This window comes from Amblyomma mixtum, chromosome 5 (genome assembly GCF_055824585.1).
Source record: "Amblyomma mixtum isolate Tamu chromosome 5, ASM5582458v1, whole genome shotgun sequence".
In the NCBI taxonomy this organism is placed as follows: domain Eukaryota; kingdom Metazoa; phylum Arthropoda; class Arachnida; order Ixodida; family Ixodidae; genus Amblyomma; species Amblyomma mixtum.
In genome coordinates, this window is record NC_143016.1 from 3,850,095 (window position 1) to 3,865,716 (window position 15,622).

A 15,622-nucleotide genomic window follows, 5' to 3' on the forward strand; every position below is an offset into this window, starting at 1 on the left:
TAGCTAACGTTCTTAGACTGTCTAGGAACGTTGGTTTTAGCTGAGCGGGTTCCAGCGATGCCACTATTCCACTATACCAGCACTATAGTTCACTGTACCAGCACTTTCCTTCCTCCATGACTGCACTGGTGCAGACAATACTGCGCACGTGAAAGCATGGATCGAATGAAGCCGCTCCATCCGTGACACTCGGTGACGTCAGTTTCGTATTGCAGGCTGCTGCAGACGCGTACTCCCGCTTGCTTCTAAAAACGGTTCGCTGCTTGTGAGCTCGCCGGCGACCGAGGAGCGGTCACCTGTGTTGACGACAGCTCGCTGTAAGGTTCGTCGACAATGGTGCGCAGCGCAAATTTTGAAGTCTTCGGGAGGGTGCAAGGTATGCCATTACCGGAAAGGTACTACAGGTATTTGAGAGCACGCTTCTTAACTAGAACTGTGACGGCTCGTCTTACCAAACGATCGGGTTGCTTGTTCGTCCTTTAGGTGTTTTCTTCCGGAAAGTAAGTATGCACTCTACTGAGAGAGGAGTGGCGGTGAGTTTGACGTTCTCGTTCATTTCCGTTCAAGTGCACCAAGGACAAGGCCGACAGTCTGGGTATCTGCGGATGGGTTCGCAATACGCGCAAAGGCACCGTCGAGGGAGTTATACAAGGCACTATGGATAAGATGAACACCATGTAAGCGGCTCTTTTGCCTCCGAGGCTGAGCGCCGAAGCGAAACGAAGAGCCCATTTTTCTGCTAACCAAAAGCTTCCCGTCCAGTGAGCTTGGACCCTGATCATTCATTTACTGGCATGTTGAGCTGTGTGCTCAAATGCGCGCCATGTGAGCGTTCCTCATGTGCGTTTTTTTTTTTTTTTTGCAGGAAACACTGGCTCAGTGAAGTTGGCAGCCCACACTCTGCCATCGAAAAGTGCACCTTCACAAATGAGAAGGACATTGACCAAACTGAATTTGAAGACTTCAGCATTAAGAAGACTGCCTGATCCACGCATATGCAAGACTCTAGTCTTGTACTGCCACAGGTCCTTACTAGCATAGTGTGCACAAGTGTTGTGGGGCAATGCATACAAGCTCATCCATCTTGACCTGTCTGTAAATAAACCTTCAAATGTCGCACAGCTGCTTGGCTATTTTAAAGAGGGAATTTTTTAAATGTGTATTTACAGCCACAGGTGAGCAAGAGACAAGACCACTGTGGTAGTGATTTGGGCCAGTTGGCAGTGCAACATAGCGAGGGTATGCACTATGTAACCCAGACAAGACAATTTATAAATAGTCTGGGCAAGTACAGAAAAGATTCTGCTTGTTCGTTGACATGTAATGCTGCCATTGAGATTAGTTTTTAGGCACAGTGAGGATAATAATGCCCAAATGATCACATCGGGCTGTTTTGTCGGTAGAGTCGCTGCCAGTGGTGGCGACCCTGCGAAGAGGGCAGCTGGAAGTTCCAACTTCGGAAATGCTAATGTCGAGCATTTCCTCAAACCAAATAATAAGCAGAAACAAGTGAGCAGGCGCCATCATCTGCAAAGTTTAATGTCACTTTTTTTAGCTGGAAAGCTCGAGTGAAGCTGGCATATAAGTTTTCATTTTATTATGCATGTTTTTATAATGTTCGAAATTTTGATGGGCGGCCTACCCGTAAAATGCAGTATGTTGCCCATCGAAACGTGAAATGCCAAATGTTTGATATGGAGCTGCAAGTTATATTACAAATGCGAGAATAGTATGTCCCCAGCCCAAGTTGCAAACTGGCCAGTAGGTAGACTTGCTGAAAATAGAATTAGATGCACATAGATGTGAAGCCATCTAGCCCTAGCTACGGTGGCTAATGACAACATGTTTAATTCAAATCCCCTTCTAAGGTCCTCTGACATCACAGGTACACAAGCTCAAACATTCCTCGGGCCCCTGCAATCATGCCAGAGGTAGTGGGGCAAGCTCAAAGCGCGAGATGCAGTCGAGCACCCAGGAAGGCTCTACCACCACTGCTGCGCTGGAACGACTTGTGGCAGATGTGTGAGGTTGGTCGGCGACTACCAGCACAGACTGCTGGTCATGGCCGCTGGGGGGCACTCTGGCGAGCAGCTTGGCACCACCGAGAGTGAGCAGGGTGGCCAGTTCGTCACGCGAGGGCCCCCGTGCAAATGGGCCCTGCAGGACCACACTGTAGCAGCTGAACAGGGTGCCACCGCCACTGAGGCGTGCGCGCTGGGGAGCCCCACTGTTGGGGTGTTGTCGCACACCCTGGGCTTCGTGTGCAGCCTCGTCGGCACGGACACCCCGTTGCAGGCACTCTTCCACCCCTGCAGTGCACAAGTCCATGTTCTGCCTGGCACGCCACCGGTTTCACAAACATCCAAAACGTTAACATACCGCTAGTTTACTTCACTTCGTGTAGAGGGGGGGATACCAGAAGCACTGTGTGAACTCCACAAAAATATTCTCGGTGCTCAATGGAAAAAAAATGCCACAATACTGCAGGACTCAGCACAGCAATACTGTCTGAACAGAGAAGCGTGTGTCATAATTATGGCCCTGCAGAGAGAAGGCACAGATAATGGAATTCCTGGCAGCCGAAAATAAACAAAGGGTGGGATGAATTAAGCAGGCTGAGGCTTAATTCCTCTCGCCTGTTGTTCATTCTGTGCCGTCAGTATGAACCACAACATCAGGTGCTTAGCTGCATTACAGAAGCAGTGCACTGAACAGCATTTTAACAGGGGGCTTGCCTTCATTCAAAAACCCCAAGTGCTGTGCAATATCAGAGCACATTAAAGAACTGCAGGTGGTCAAAATTATTCCAGAGCCCTCCATTGCGGTGCCTCCCAATGACTACCCTCCATTGCGGACTCTCTCAAAGACTATGTGCAGCTTCGGTACATTAAACCCACACGCCATACAACTGCTTGTTTTCATCCATGCAGACAAAGCCCTGTTCCTGCCTCTTTCTGAAGTTTGTGCTTCAAACAACCATCTTCTCCTTTTCTTCTACCAAGCAAAAATATGCACCACAAAACAGGAAGGGAAAGAAGAGGTTTAATAAAATTCTGCAGAAGAAAACGTATCAAGTAGATCACTAGGTCAAGCATCAATGGTGGTGCCAATCTGCTCCATTCACTGTGTGCAGCAGCAAATCTGATCAATCCTCACAGTCCAGCTAACATGACTGATCTGGTGACTAGCAATCTTTCCTGGGCACTTCTGTGAATTTACATTTAGTCTTTCAACAAGCCTCATAAAAGGCTCTTAAAGGCTCTTAAAGAAGGCAAGCACCTTTTTAGCTCTGTGAAACGGTGGAGGGTTGACTCACATGAGAAGTTGACGATCCAGGTTCCAGCCACCATAGCACTGAGCACTTTCAGAGTCCTCTGGCAGCAGTTGCCCTTCTTATCGCAGGTCACCACCAAGTGGCTCACTGCAAGAGGGAAGTTCATGCGGCTGCTCATAGTGAACGCGTCAAGTACCACCCAATGGGTGGCAAAATGAATCGACGCAGAAACATTAACCTTGCCCAAGTCTTGTAGCAATCCTGCAGTATGACTACGGGTGGTGCTGATTACAGAGCAAATTTGTTGTGTAATCATGTTAGATAGGAGATAGTTTTACAGAGAATAAAAGAAAAGGGGACACTTCGGTGGACCTCCCAAAAGCATAATGGGAACAGCACAGAGCATAAACACACTCCACAAGCGCTGGCTAGCCATTGAAAGTCATCTCGTTTTTCTGCGCACTGTAGGGTTGCGTTGCAACCTGTAATTGTGTCTTGCAATTTGTGGTTGCACCATTGTGCTGCATGAAAAGCAGTTTGCATATCTTGAATGGTATGCCGCTTTATGCCAGTTCTTTGTTTTCTTCCTGTTTTGGCATCTGGGTGTGCGCACTGGGTAACTTTTTATGTTTCTTGACCCCCCCCTCCCCCCTTTTGTAATAAATGTTTTGGTTTGTGGAGTGTGCACCACTCTGTGCTTCCCCCCCATATGTGATGATGCTGTCCACCCTCACCCTCGCGGGAGAAGGAAGTGGCACAGCTGCCCCCCAGCAGCCGTGCGCACTGGGCCAATGCCTGGCACTGGGCCTCGTCGAGGCCAGAGGCCAGCAGCAGCACCGGGCCACCATCACCACTGCAGCCACGCTCGATGGGAGGCTCCACCTGCAAACACAGCACCGACTGCAAATCTCGCAGAGGCCACATTTTTAATGCATTAAACTGAGGCTGTGCCCCAAGAGATGTACAACTCTTCAATTTTTTTTTTTTTAGTAATATCATGGGAGGATCGACCAGGCAGTTATACAGCATTCCATGCAGGACTGCAGTGAAAAAAGGATGAATTGACGAGAATGCACACAGAACACTTGCCAGATGCAGTGTCGCGCAGACGAGCAGGCTGCTGTGTCGCGTTAGCACAAAATCCGAGACACTGCAACTGGCTATAGCATTCTGTGAGCATGCTTGTGATGCGATTCATTTCGCTGCTGTGGTCCATCATGAAACATTGTGAATGACGCTACCATGATAGCACTAAAAAAATTTGAGCACTGTACGGGGAGCATGCACCAGCACAGCTCAGGACCAGCTCAGTTTGTTCCCACCCTCCCGAAACGGCAACCCCTTAACTTTACTTGTGACAATGAGCACTTGCGAGGTGTATCACTCATTTGCAGTAGGCTGGATGAGCGACACCAGAACAATTCCCAATTTCGACGCCCATCACTGTGTTCCACGGAGAAGTCAATATACTGGTGTATTTATCTTCTACCGGAAAACATTTCTTCATAAAACAAACAAAGAAACAAAAAAAGATGCCCAGGCTTAGCTTGGTTAAGCCAAGAATGCGTTGCATATTGCACGGTCTTTTTGCACGAGGTATTGCTTGGCGGCACTCGATTTTCTCAGCAGCTTTTCCTCCGTGACGTATGGATGGATGGATAGGAGCGCCCCCTTTGAAGCGGGGCGGTGGCAACCGCCACCATGCTCAGCCGTCTTTTTTTGTTTTTTTTTCTCTTTTTTTCACGTGGTTTGGTGACGTCACGGCGGTTGCCACCATGCTCATGGTTGCCATGGTTGACATCACCAAACCACGTAACATCACGTCACGTGGTTTGGTGGCTGCCCGGCCGTGCCCAAGGGCTGAACTGAGCGATTGCAATATGCTACGCATAAAACTACAAGAGTTGCTCAGGTCGCATTTTCACAGGGTGTCGTGCAATGGGGTACCAGTGTATGTAGTGTACAGTCGCGAGCAAAAAATATTGGCACAGATCACTGGTGATCAGAATTTGGATATCTCACCACGCAGCGCTGCGGTTAGCAGAGCTGCCTATCGGGTCGTTTCCATGTTTGCAGCCTAGGGGTGGACGGCGGGAAGTAAGCTTTATCAAGCGTGCACCGCCCGAGTGTTGAAGTGCCGACCCTACTTGACTGCGCATGCGGCATTTATTTTGGCTCGGTTATCATGAGCAAAGATGGCTTTTTTTCTATTACTGTTTTTTTTTATGTCCGCGATGGTTTGTCAAAAGGAACTCGCGGGAACAATAAATGATAGCGCTGCTTTTAGCCAGTAATTCTGCTTGTCCGTGACAGTCCGCTGAACCCCCCTAATACTGTAGAATGGAAACGGCCCGGCACTCTCGTTATTAGCCTCTTCATCACCTGAAGCGCCAGGCATTGTCATTCCGCCGCTCCGGTGTTCCGTCCTGTGTGCTAATCTTTTTTACTCGCGACTGTACATAAAGCCCTTCGTTTTTGGGCAAACATGGTTTCACTGGATCGTTACACAATGAGCAGATTTCGTAAAGATTGGGTTAAACTCGATGTCTACCCAAAGAGACTCCTCCAAGAAAACGTACTTTGCCGGCACGAACTGTTGTCAACAGCACCCAGAAACTAATAAATATCTAGTGGCCATTCTAGGTAGGTGTTTTCTGTTAATTATATCTGTAGAAAAAAATACTAAATAAAAATTAGTACGCACAAAACTAAGGTAATTAATGTTCAGCAGTTTCAAAAAGAAAAAGCAGCTTAAGATTGGTAGCTAGGCTCTGGAACTGGTAATGGAATACATCTATTTAAGGCGGTTAGTGATCGCAGATCCGAACCACGAGAGTGAAATAACTAGAAGAATAAGAACAGGGTGGAGTGAAATTGGCAGGTACTTTTAGATCATGAATGGTAGTTTACCAGTATCCCTCGAGAAAAAAAAAAAGCATAAAACAGCTGTATCTTACCTGTAAACACCTATGGGGCAGAAACATGGACGTTAAAGGGACACTGAGGAGAGCACTATTAATATTTTTTTTTATAGTAAAATCCGATAGTTCGGCATGTCATGGCTTTGTTGCCACTTGGCCGGCAGCGATAGATACATTTATTTCTAAGAAATTTGGATTCGAAGTTGAAAAAGTTTTTCCCGCCGCTCTGATTCAAACTTGGGATTCTCCTATGACGACACAGGACTAAGTGACGTGAAACATGACGTGTGCATGACATACCGCAGACTTCGTGATTTCTGGCGGCCAGCAGTGCGGCCTAGCAGCAGCCGAAAAGAAAGCTGCCGCCGGCCGCACGTTGAAGGCATCTATCGGCTATTGCGGCCGTCGCTACAGTCGCTTCGATTACGTTTGCACTGGCGTTTTGCCAGCGTTACGATGGATCTCGTTCTCGAAGTCGTCAACTAAGTTCTCGCAAATAGACACCTTTAGCATACCGTGTAGTACCTTGTTACCGCTAGCGGAATACCGGGAGCCCGTCTACCGCCGGAAAACAGGCGCTGATTGGTCCCGATGCTTCAGGAGCGCGCGTAGCTGCTGGGCACGTGGCGCCATCTGGCGACGTCAAGGACATTTGCGCATGCATTGGCTGCGCCTCAGGGATTTGTGATTTCTCGGGTCCTAGAGTTGCTAGAACCATTGGTTCTAGCAACACTGCTTTGTCCTATGACGTCACCAAGCTTGTACTTGCGAGTTTGGCCTGTGGCGGCGATACCCGTATTTTGGTTCTTGCTCTTTTCTACGTTACAAACTCTTTGTTGTCAGTATGAGTGGCGTTTTTGTAATCAGGAGCTGGTATTCTGTCGATACAAACCAACTTCAATTTCTCCTCAGTGTCCCTTTAAAGAAAAGGGTTCCACTTAAATTGAGATCAGTGCAGTGAGCCATGAAAAGGAAACTGTAGGATAGGTGTAACGTTGAGACGGGAAGAGAGCGAAGTGGGTTAAAGAACAAACGCGAGCTTAATGACATCCAAGTCGAAATTAAGAAGAAATGGGCTTGGGCAGGGCATGTAATGCGAAGGCAAGATAACCGATGGCCATTAAGAGTAACGAGCTGGATTCCAAGACAAGGCAAGCGTAGCAGGAGACGGCAGAAAGTTAGGTGGGTGGATGAGATTAAGAAGTTTGCGGGGATAAGGTGGTTATGGCTGGAACAGGACAGAGTTCATTCGCGAAATGTGGTAGAGGCCCTTGTGCCGCAGTGGGCATAGCCAGGCTGATGATGATGTATTCAACTGAGACCTCAAGAAATGGCACCTGGTTTTTACTCCTTTAATTGTAAGAAAAATAATAAAACCCGAAAATGAAGGGCGTAAGTATGTGCTGCTAACAATGAATATGTCAAGTTACTAATCAGCCAAAGCTGATAAACATTTTAGGCAACCTTCAAACCATTTTTTTCTGCATATCTCAAGGTTGTCCTTTTTGAAGGCCACTAAGTGTCTGACAAAGCTGGTAGCAAACTGGCGTCATCACAGCGCTCGTCTGTGTTGTCTTCGTGCTTTTGTCCGTCGTCTAGTTCGTGCTGTACCACCCACAATGAATCCTTCTATCATCCTGCTTGAGGGATGGCCATGCATGTGTTTTCCTTTACCTCTCCCGAGGAAGCAGGCACAATGGGTGGGCTCTTTCACAGTGGGTTGGGAGGCACTGTAGTCTCGTCTGCAATGCAGCCTTCACATTTCACAAGGTCAATCAGTGAACTGTGTTATATCATTTTTACTTTGCCAATGTTCAGACAGTGTGCAGAACTGTGAGGCAGCTCCTCAATGCCCGTGAAACGACCCAGCTTACCTGGTCAGAGGGAATATGCCGACAGATTACACAGAGAACACTACCAGTACTTTTTCTGCGCAAAAAGCCTACTGCGTTACCGAGACATTGTCACAGCAGTTTCCTCCATTTACCCTTCCCTGTGAAACACACTGTTATGTCATTTTTAGGATCTGTGTTCCTCCCACCTCTTCAACAAATCAGTGCAAAGGAACAAGAACAAAACTGCTTGACCCGGCAACCCGATTGGCCCTTTTCAGAGGGCACCACCACAGTGTTAACTATAAAGCCCAGTTTAGCACCTTTCGAGCTTTGAAGCCATCTTCTAAAGATAGTGTGGGCTCACCTTCCAAAATAGCATACATGAAAGGTTTTAGGTTGGGCAGCTAAAATAAATAAGAAATAATAATGAAACTGAGGGCTTGTGCTTGGCCTGACTTCTGAAGTTGGTGCACATGGCAGCTTCATGCAAGCGAAGTGGACGGCATGCTAAAACCCAGCAATCTTATACTTCTGGTGCCATTTGCTACATTGCTTTCCCATTTCAATGGCACTTTCTGTGCAAGTAGTAGTTGACACGAAAGCAGTTAGCCAATCATGGCTACCGAAGGATTCTCTTGACCAGACACCCCCGAGCCCTTGAAAGGCCTATATAGCTACAGTCTTTTGCTTTTACACATAATTCTCTGGTCTGCCCAAACTCTGTTTTCAGTAAAAAAGACACACAGTGGCGCATAGCATTCCTCATTTAGAGTTGCTTCAAGAAGACAGTTGGCCTCACAACATGCCTACAGGCTTAAATAAATAAATGCAATATCGCAGTGCTCCTCATACATGAGAGACAGAAGGGGGTGCTCACCAAGGGCTGGGCAGCTGCTGGAGCAGCAGGTGACCGGAGAGCAGCCCGCATCAGCTCATTCTGGGCCAGTGAGCCGGGCGTGCGGCCATCATTAGCACTGCAGCACCAGCGGAAACACGTTTGAGAAGAGCAGCAAAAGAATGAAGGTATGGCCCACAACAGCAGTAAGGCAGATCGCTGCTCAGAGCCATGCTGAGTGAACGAGGACATCTCATGGGGCGTGCATCAGAAATTAGCAGAACATCTCATGGGGCGTGCATCAGAAATTAGCAGAACACATCAAAGTTTGTGGGTGCTATGCGCCCTTAGCACCTGCTGCAGTTAAGAACTGCAACGTCTCATATTTTCTTGTATCTTATGTAACTGAAGGACGGACACTTGATAGTGTTACAATAATGCAAAAGACAAAAAAAAAAAAAAAGAAGCCAGTCCTTCAGAGGTACATACATTGCCCATGTTTTGGGCACTATGCTATCTTGCCTATTCTTTTCTTCTTTGTCTTTTGCATCGTTGTAACAATGCCATGTGCCAAGTAGGGCTCACAGAGTTGTACCAAACGGCTGGCTCCTGCCTGTTGGAGTCTTGGCTTGCAAGCCTCCTTATGCCAGTATGGATGTACACAGCAACAACGCACCTAGCATCGGCATTGGCACCCGCACTGCGAAGCAGCAGCACAACATCAGGCACGTTGCTTAGCACGGCATCATGCAGTGGGGTGATGCCGTCCGGTCCCGCTGCATTGACGCAGGCCCCGGCCGCGATCAGCAGCCGCACCACCTCCAGAGCCCCCTGGCTCGAGGCCTCGTGCTGCGCAGATTCATCCAAGTACAACACTCCGCCAACGCCAACGCTCGCACACTCGCCAGCAACTGGCAGCCAACCTCTCCTAGCATTCCACCTCAATACCAAGAATAGCACCTGAAAAGGCCCTGAACCATTGCTTCGTCATCAAGAGAGATCCCCTGGAATCGCTATGGTGCTCAAAGGGTAATTCTGCTCCTTTCTGGACACTAAGGGAAAAGAAATTAAAGGAACATTAAGGACAAACTGAAGGTAGCCTATAGTATAGTATTGGCTCTGATTATCACATAATATAAGTCGTTAGTGCATAGCAATTATTTTTGCAACATCCACTTTTGCAATACAGCCATTAATTCCATGAAAATTACAGCTTCACTTGAGACAACATACCAGGAAAGACAGTCACCTACCATCACACAGCAGTCACCTGTGCATTTGGGGCTTGCATGTGCACACATTTTTATTTCCAATAAAATTAGCCGTAGGATGGCGCTCATCTTGTGATTACTTGCTGTTGTGGTTTGGGTAAAAAAAGAGCATGACACAAGAGGGGGCAAAAAAAAACTAATGTGCTTTCTTTTCGTCACCGTCTTACATATTGCTATTTTTTACCTACAGTTTTACCCTCTTGCCCAGTCGTACGCTTTTCTGGAATACCAACCTAGATTGCCACACAGATCTGAAAGGCATGCACATGTTTGTGCTCAATAAGGAAATACACTGAAGAATTATTTGTACCAGCCACCACTGCCTAAAACTCTTTTCACAGCAACAGCGGCAGAGGAGACTTTCAATTTGATTTCATCACCTCTTTTTCATTTCGCTGCTGTGTGGGCTTATGGTGGGTGGAGGCTTCTGTAGGGTGGTGGCCTGTTGGAGGGTGAACGTGGGTGGAAGGGGGGGCGGAAGTTAGTAGGTGAACGATGCATTTTACTGGTGGGTTGCCAGAGGTGCACCTACTGCAGAATGCTCTGGGGGAGCCACCTTCCAGGCCCAGAGGGTGCCCGGAAGGTGCCCCAATCCGCTTCAATCTACTAGTGGTGCTGAAGGGTGGAGGCTTCACACACACAGACATGGTTTTTTCGACAACAGAGTACTTACTGCTAACACAATGAACATGAATGTGACCTCACCAGAGGTGTCCAGCCAGCATTGTCACGGACATTGGGATTGGCACCCGCACTGAGGAGGGCCTTCACCCGGGCTGCATCCCCCTGCAATGGGCAAGAGCTTTCCCAGGTTGCAGAAAAGAACACAGCCTGCCTGAAAGGAGGGGCATGTGCAAAGTGGTCCGCACCTTGATGGCAGCCACCTGCAGTGGGGTTTCGCCCAAGCGGTTGCGCCTGTCGGCCGCTTTCCTGGAGGCGGTGGGCAATGCTTTGCTCGGACACACTTGTCCTGCGTGCACCGAGAGACACCGTCTGGGTGCTGCACCTCTCACAGGAGGAAAAAGCATGTGGTCACCCCGTCCCACCGTCCTTTTCAATCAAATATACGTCCATTCTTGGTCGAATACTGTGTGTTACACTTGACCTCCTCAGAAGGTGAGAGATGGGTGCGGTGCTAGTGAAACCACCTGCTGTGAGCAATGCCAGCTACTCTCTACAAAGGTCTGTACAATGCAAAAGAGTAGCAAACATTACTGAGCACAACAAACACAGCTGTAATGGCTTAAAGTGTGACTGTCGTAAAAATCGTGGCAACATGCAGTCCTGATAAAACTGGCCAGCTCACTGGTTTCTGAAAGTTTTTGCTCACCTTGGACATTTCTAGCACAATTCACAGGTGAAGCAGGCGGCTCCCCATCATTGGCTGGAGGCCCTTCAGAAAGAAAACAAAAGCATCACATTTCATTACTATGCAAAACTATGCAGGCAGCGCCAGAACATACCGATAACGTCTCTTTGTTTAAATCAAACATTAACGCATTGCTCTCAATGCCCATTTTTCCTAACGATAATCAAATGTTACACATAAATGTTGTGCTTACATATAAATCTTTTCTTAACCTCACCTAAACATACAGGAACAAATAAATAACATACGTGAAACTTTCAAGAAAATGGTCAACGTAACCCTGCACAACCACACCAACCAACTGTGAGAGCACAAAGCTTCAATCGACAATTTGCAAGGAGCAGGGGTCAATCTGGGCCATGCCAGAACACTTCAATAAAATACAACTAATACATGCAACAGACACTTTCAAAGTGATACCATGGCCTCACGCTAGTATGCCCAGTTATGATGAATGCTTTTCAGGTGTTTGTGGTGAATGCATTATGAGTAAAGTTTTCTGATTAAGTTTTGGTGCTATGTATGCAATCTATGGTTCGCACATTCCAAATGGTTTAATTGCAACATTCTGTTAATTTGATGATTTTGTTTTTTAATGGCGCAAGGGCAGCTTTTGGCCGAACAGCGCCATGGCACAAGTTATGCTGGCCGCAAAAACAGACATGTCCAAAAGAGCAAGGCGCCCAAGACCAGTGGTTTAGCTGCAAATATTTTTTTTTCCTATATAAAGAAATGCAGATTTTTGTAGTTGAAAGGTAGGCGGTATTGTAAGCTGGCTGCATAGTGCGCTGCAGCATCAAAGCAGCGAAGCACACGCCAAGCTCAGTGTCGCTCTCCCTTCAGACAACTGCTGTCAAAGGCCAGCTACATTCCATAGATGTCGTAATATGCAGGATGATTGGGCCCTTATTAGAAAAGATACATTGGTGTTTCTTCCATTTCATCTCTCGAAACGAAAACAAAAATATAATTCAATTCAATTCAAGCTTTATTTTCCAGTTTACACTGGAAGGCTTTCAGGGCTAAAAGCTGCTCTGGGCAGCTTGACGTGGCCACTGAAACCTTCACTTGGCTTTTACAAAACGACAAACAGTGGAAACGCAATAAATAGATCACAAAAACAAGAGCAGATATAATACAATACAAGATATAACTGAAAAGCAGATGATTTGAATCACTATTTATAATGAGAAATAGGTTTTTAACATTGAAGAACCTATTCTGACAACACATAATAGATTGAACGATGTCGTACTCTGATTAACATCACATCAAAAAACAAACACAGGAAATCATATGACACAGTAAGAAAAAAAAGAAATGTTACATATTTACAAAATACTGCTGCAACTGTTTCATTGTGAGAAGTTCTGTGCCCTGATGCTTGTTAAGAATGGTAGGAAGAGAGTAGTGCAGTGTTAGTAGCTTGTAGTTGGTGCGAAAATGAGGCACGAACCATGGGTCTGTGCTGTGTGTACGCGCATCATTTACAACAGCTGTAAGGCGAGCGGTATTTATTAAAAAGCCTTTTAGTGCTGTAGACGTGGAATGAAAAGATGCTAGAATGCGATATGTGAGTTGGTGTTCAGTCTTTATTAGCCCGTATTTTTGAAATAAAGCATATGTAGACGCGGAATATGGAATGTTTGCGATTATGCGAACGATTTTCTTTTGCAGAGCATTTATTCTATTGATATTTTGTTTAGTTGTTGTGAGCCAAACTAGGCTACAATAGTTAAGATATGAAGCGAACAACGCATAGTAAATTTGCAGTTTGATTTGGACCGGAAGAAACGATCTGCATCGAGACAATGCTCCAGTGACAGATGAAAGTTTTTTACATACCTGAGTTATGTGTAGGTCCCAAGTAAGGTTCGGGGAAAAGGTTACGCCTAGAATTTTATGATGTTCAACGATGTCAATAACTCTTCCCTCAAATGTAATAACGTGTTGCAGATAAAGGGGCTTATTTATTGATCTAAAAATTATTATCTTCGTCTTTTTCGCATTAATGGTAAGATGATTGACTTGCAACCACGAGGACAGATTTGAAAGCACGCTATTGCATTTTGTTGCTAATGTGTTAATATCAGGTCCTGAGAACAGTATACTACTGTCGTCAGCATAGATGATAAACTTAGCTGTTTCGTCCATATTCACTACATCATTGATGTAAACACTGAATAACAGAGGACCCAGAATACTTCCTTGAGGCACACCTCTCAAGAGGGGGAGAACATGCGATCGGTGGCGTCCCAAACACACAGATTGTGAGCGATTTTTCAAGTATGATTCTAGCAGTTCTAAAGGTAGTCCACAAATTCCCAAAAACGCGAGCTTTTTTATCAGAATGTGATGATTTAAAGAATCAAACGCTTTCGAGAAGTCTATGAAAAGTCCGAGCATGAAAAACTTTTTATCAATATTTTGTAGTATGTCTTCTTTCATAGCTAGTAGCGCTGTTTCTGTGGATCGTCCTTTACGGAAACCGTACTGTGCTTCGGAGAGTATATTATGCCTAGTAAAAAAATCTGTTAGTCGATGAAAAATAATTTTTTCAAGGCATTTAGAAAAAATTGGGAGAATGGATATGGGCCTGTAATTGGATAGTACATTTTTTTCACTGCTTTTGTGTACAACGGACACTTTAGCTATCTTCATTAAAGTTGGAAATACCCCAGTCTCTAGCGATAAATTATATATGTATGTAAGTGCGGGGACAATAAGTTCTAAAACGTACTTCACTGGCTTCATTTGAATGTCGTTAATATCTAAGGCCTTACTATTCTTTAATGTCATGAATATTTCAGTGATTTTACGTGCGTCAGTAGGCGCAAGAAACAAGCTTGCACATAAGGTCTGGTCTGCGTTATTAGAAAAAGACGTAGCAGTGGGAGTTGCAGTGCTATCCAAAAAGTGCGTGTTGAAAGCATTCGCCAGTTCTTGACCAGCAATATCTCGGTTATTGACTGTTATCTTTTCAGGTGCCAAATTCATTCTTTCGCGGCCTAGAACACGATTGATCACCTTACACGTGGCGTCCGGTTCTTTTCTTTTGATATCAGCAAAGATGTTGTGATAGTAAGCTGTTCTCGCTCGCCTTAGTTCGCTATTAAGTTTATTTCTGTGCGTTTTAAACTCCTGCAATGCCACCGGGGATCGAGTGCGAAGGAATGCATGGTAAAGTTGATTTTTCTTTTTTATTCTTTCTAAGTGAAACCAAGCAACCCATAGTTTTCTCATTTTTTTTGATGGTTTAAGAATTTTCATTGGGAAATGCTTAGCATAAATGCGTGTGAACGCTTCCAGGAACTTGGCATAGGCATCATCTACGTTTTGTATTCACGATACAAACGACCAATCATGCTGCAATATTTCTTCTTTTAAAGACTCCAGGGCTGCTTTAGTTACACACTGAATCTGAAGGGGCTCAGGGTGCATCTGTCTGTGTGTTTGTCTCGCAACATAGATCATAAAAATGGGACAGTGGTCGCTAATGTCTGATGCTATAATACCGGAGTGACAAACAGGTGTGTCAATATTTGTAATCAGTAAATCAAGGATTGATGCAGTAGAATGTGTTATGCGGGTTGGCGTTTTGACCAAGTTTTGAAATCCAGAGGAATTAAGAATGATGTTGAGATCAACTACTGTACCAGTGCTTTCTAACACATTTATATTAAAATCACCACCACATATCAAGCGAAAGTTATTGCTCGAAACGTAATCTAGAAGGCTCTCAAAGAATGACAGGAAGAGTGGGATATTTCCATGTGGTGGACGGTATACCACAGCGATAGTTTTCAAATGCTGCTGAAGAGTTAAAATCTCATAATCATTAGTAACCTGACAAAAACTCGGAACCAAGGAATAGTTTTGAGTTGCAGCAATGTATGCAGCGACGCCACCACCTTGTTGATTAGTGCGATTTAGAAAAAATGTTTTGTATCCATCAAGTTCAAGCATTTGACAACCATCATTGTACCATGTTTCTGTAACCATTATAACATTGTATTTGAAAGAAAACTGTCCTAAAAATTCATGTATGTCATCTATTTTATTAACAGCCGAGCGCGCATTTAGGTGCAGAACAGATGCATGTTTAACATTTTCGAGC

The 15,622-nt window shown here is 45.6% G+C and overlaps 2 protein-coding genes across 3 annotated transcripts in view; one reads left to right on the plus strand and one right to left on the minus strand.

The window, feature by feature from the left end:
* Positions 1-176: 176 nt before the first annotated feature.
* On the plus strand, positions 177-1,121 carry LOC149341163 (acylphosphatase-2-like). Its single transcript, XM_089543071.1, has 4 exons — positions 177-376; positions 484-500; positions 568-677; positions 866-1,121. Exons 1-4 carry the CDS (start codon positions 334-336, stop codon positions 984-986), a joined length of 291 nt encoding a protein of 96 aa, XP_089399197.1. The 5' UTR covers positions 177-333; the 3' UTR covers positions 987-1,121.
* Positions 1,122-1,799: 678 nt separating this feature from the next.
* Positions 1,800-15,622, minus strand: part of LOC149341164 (BRCA1-associated RING domain protein 1-like) — a 33,023-nt gene continuing 19,200 nt past the window's right edge. For both annotated transcript variants that reach the window (XM_089543068.1, XM_089543067.1), the window contains exons 5-12: positions 11,467-11,529; positions 11,006-11,106; positions 10,842-10,922; positions 9,542-9,714; positions 8,908-9,004; positions 4,009-4,156; positions 3,317-3,421; positions 1,800-2,309 (exon numbers count right to left, since the gene is read on the minus strand). In XM_089543068.1, the coding sequence (XP_089399194.1) occupies positions 1,921-2,309; positions 3,317-3,421; positions 4,009-4,156; positions 8,908-9,004; positions 9,542-9,714; positions 10,842-10,922; positions 11,006-11,106; positions 11,467-11,529 (1,157 nt within the window). In that variant the 3' untranslated portion in view covers positions 1,800-1,920. The remainder of the gene's footprint in view (positions 2,310-3,316; positions 3,422-4,008; positions 4,157-8,907; positions 9,005-9,541; positions 9,715-10,841; positions 10,923-11,005; positions 11,107-11,466; positions 11,530-15,622) is intronic.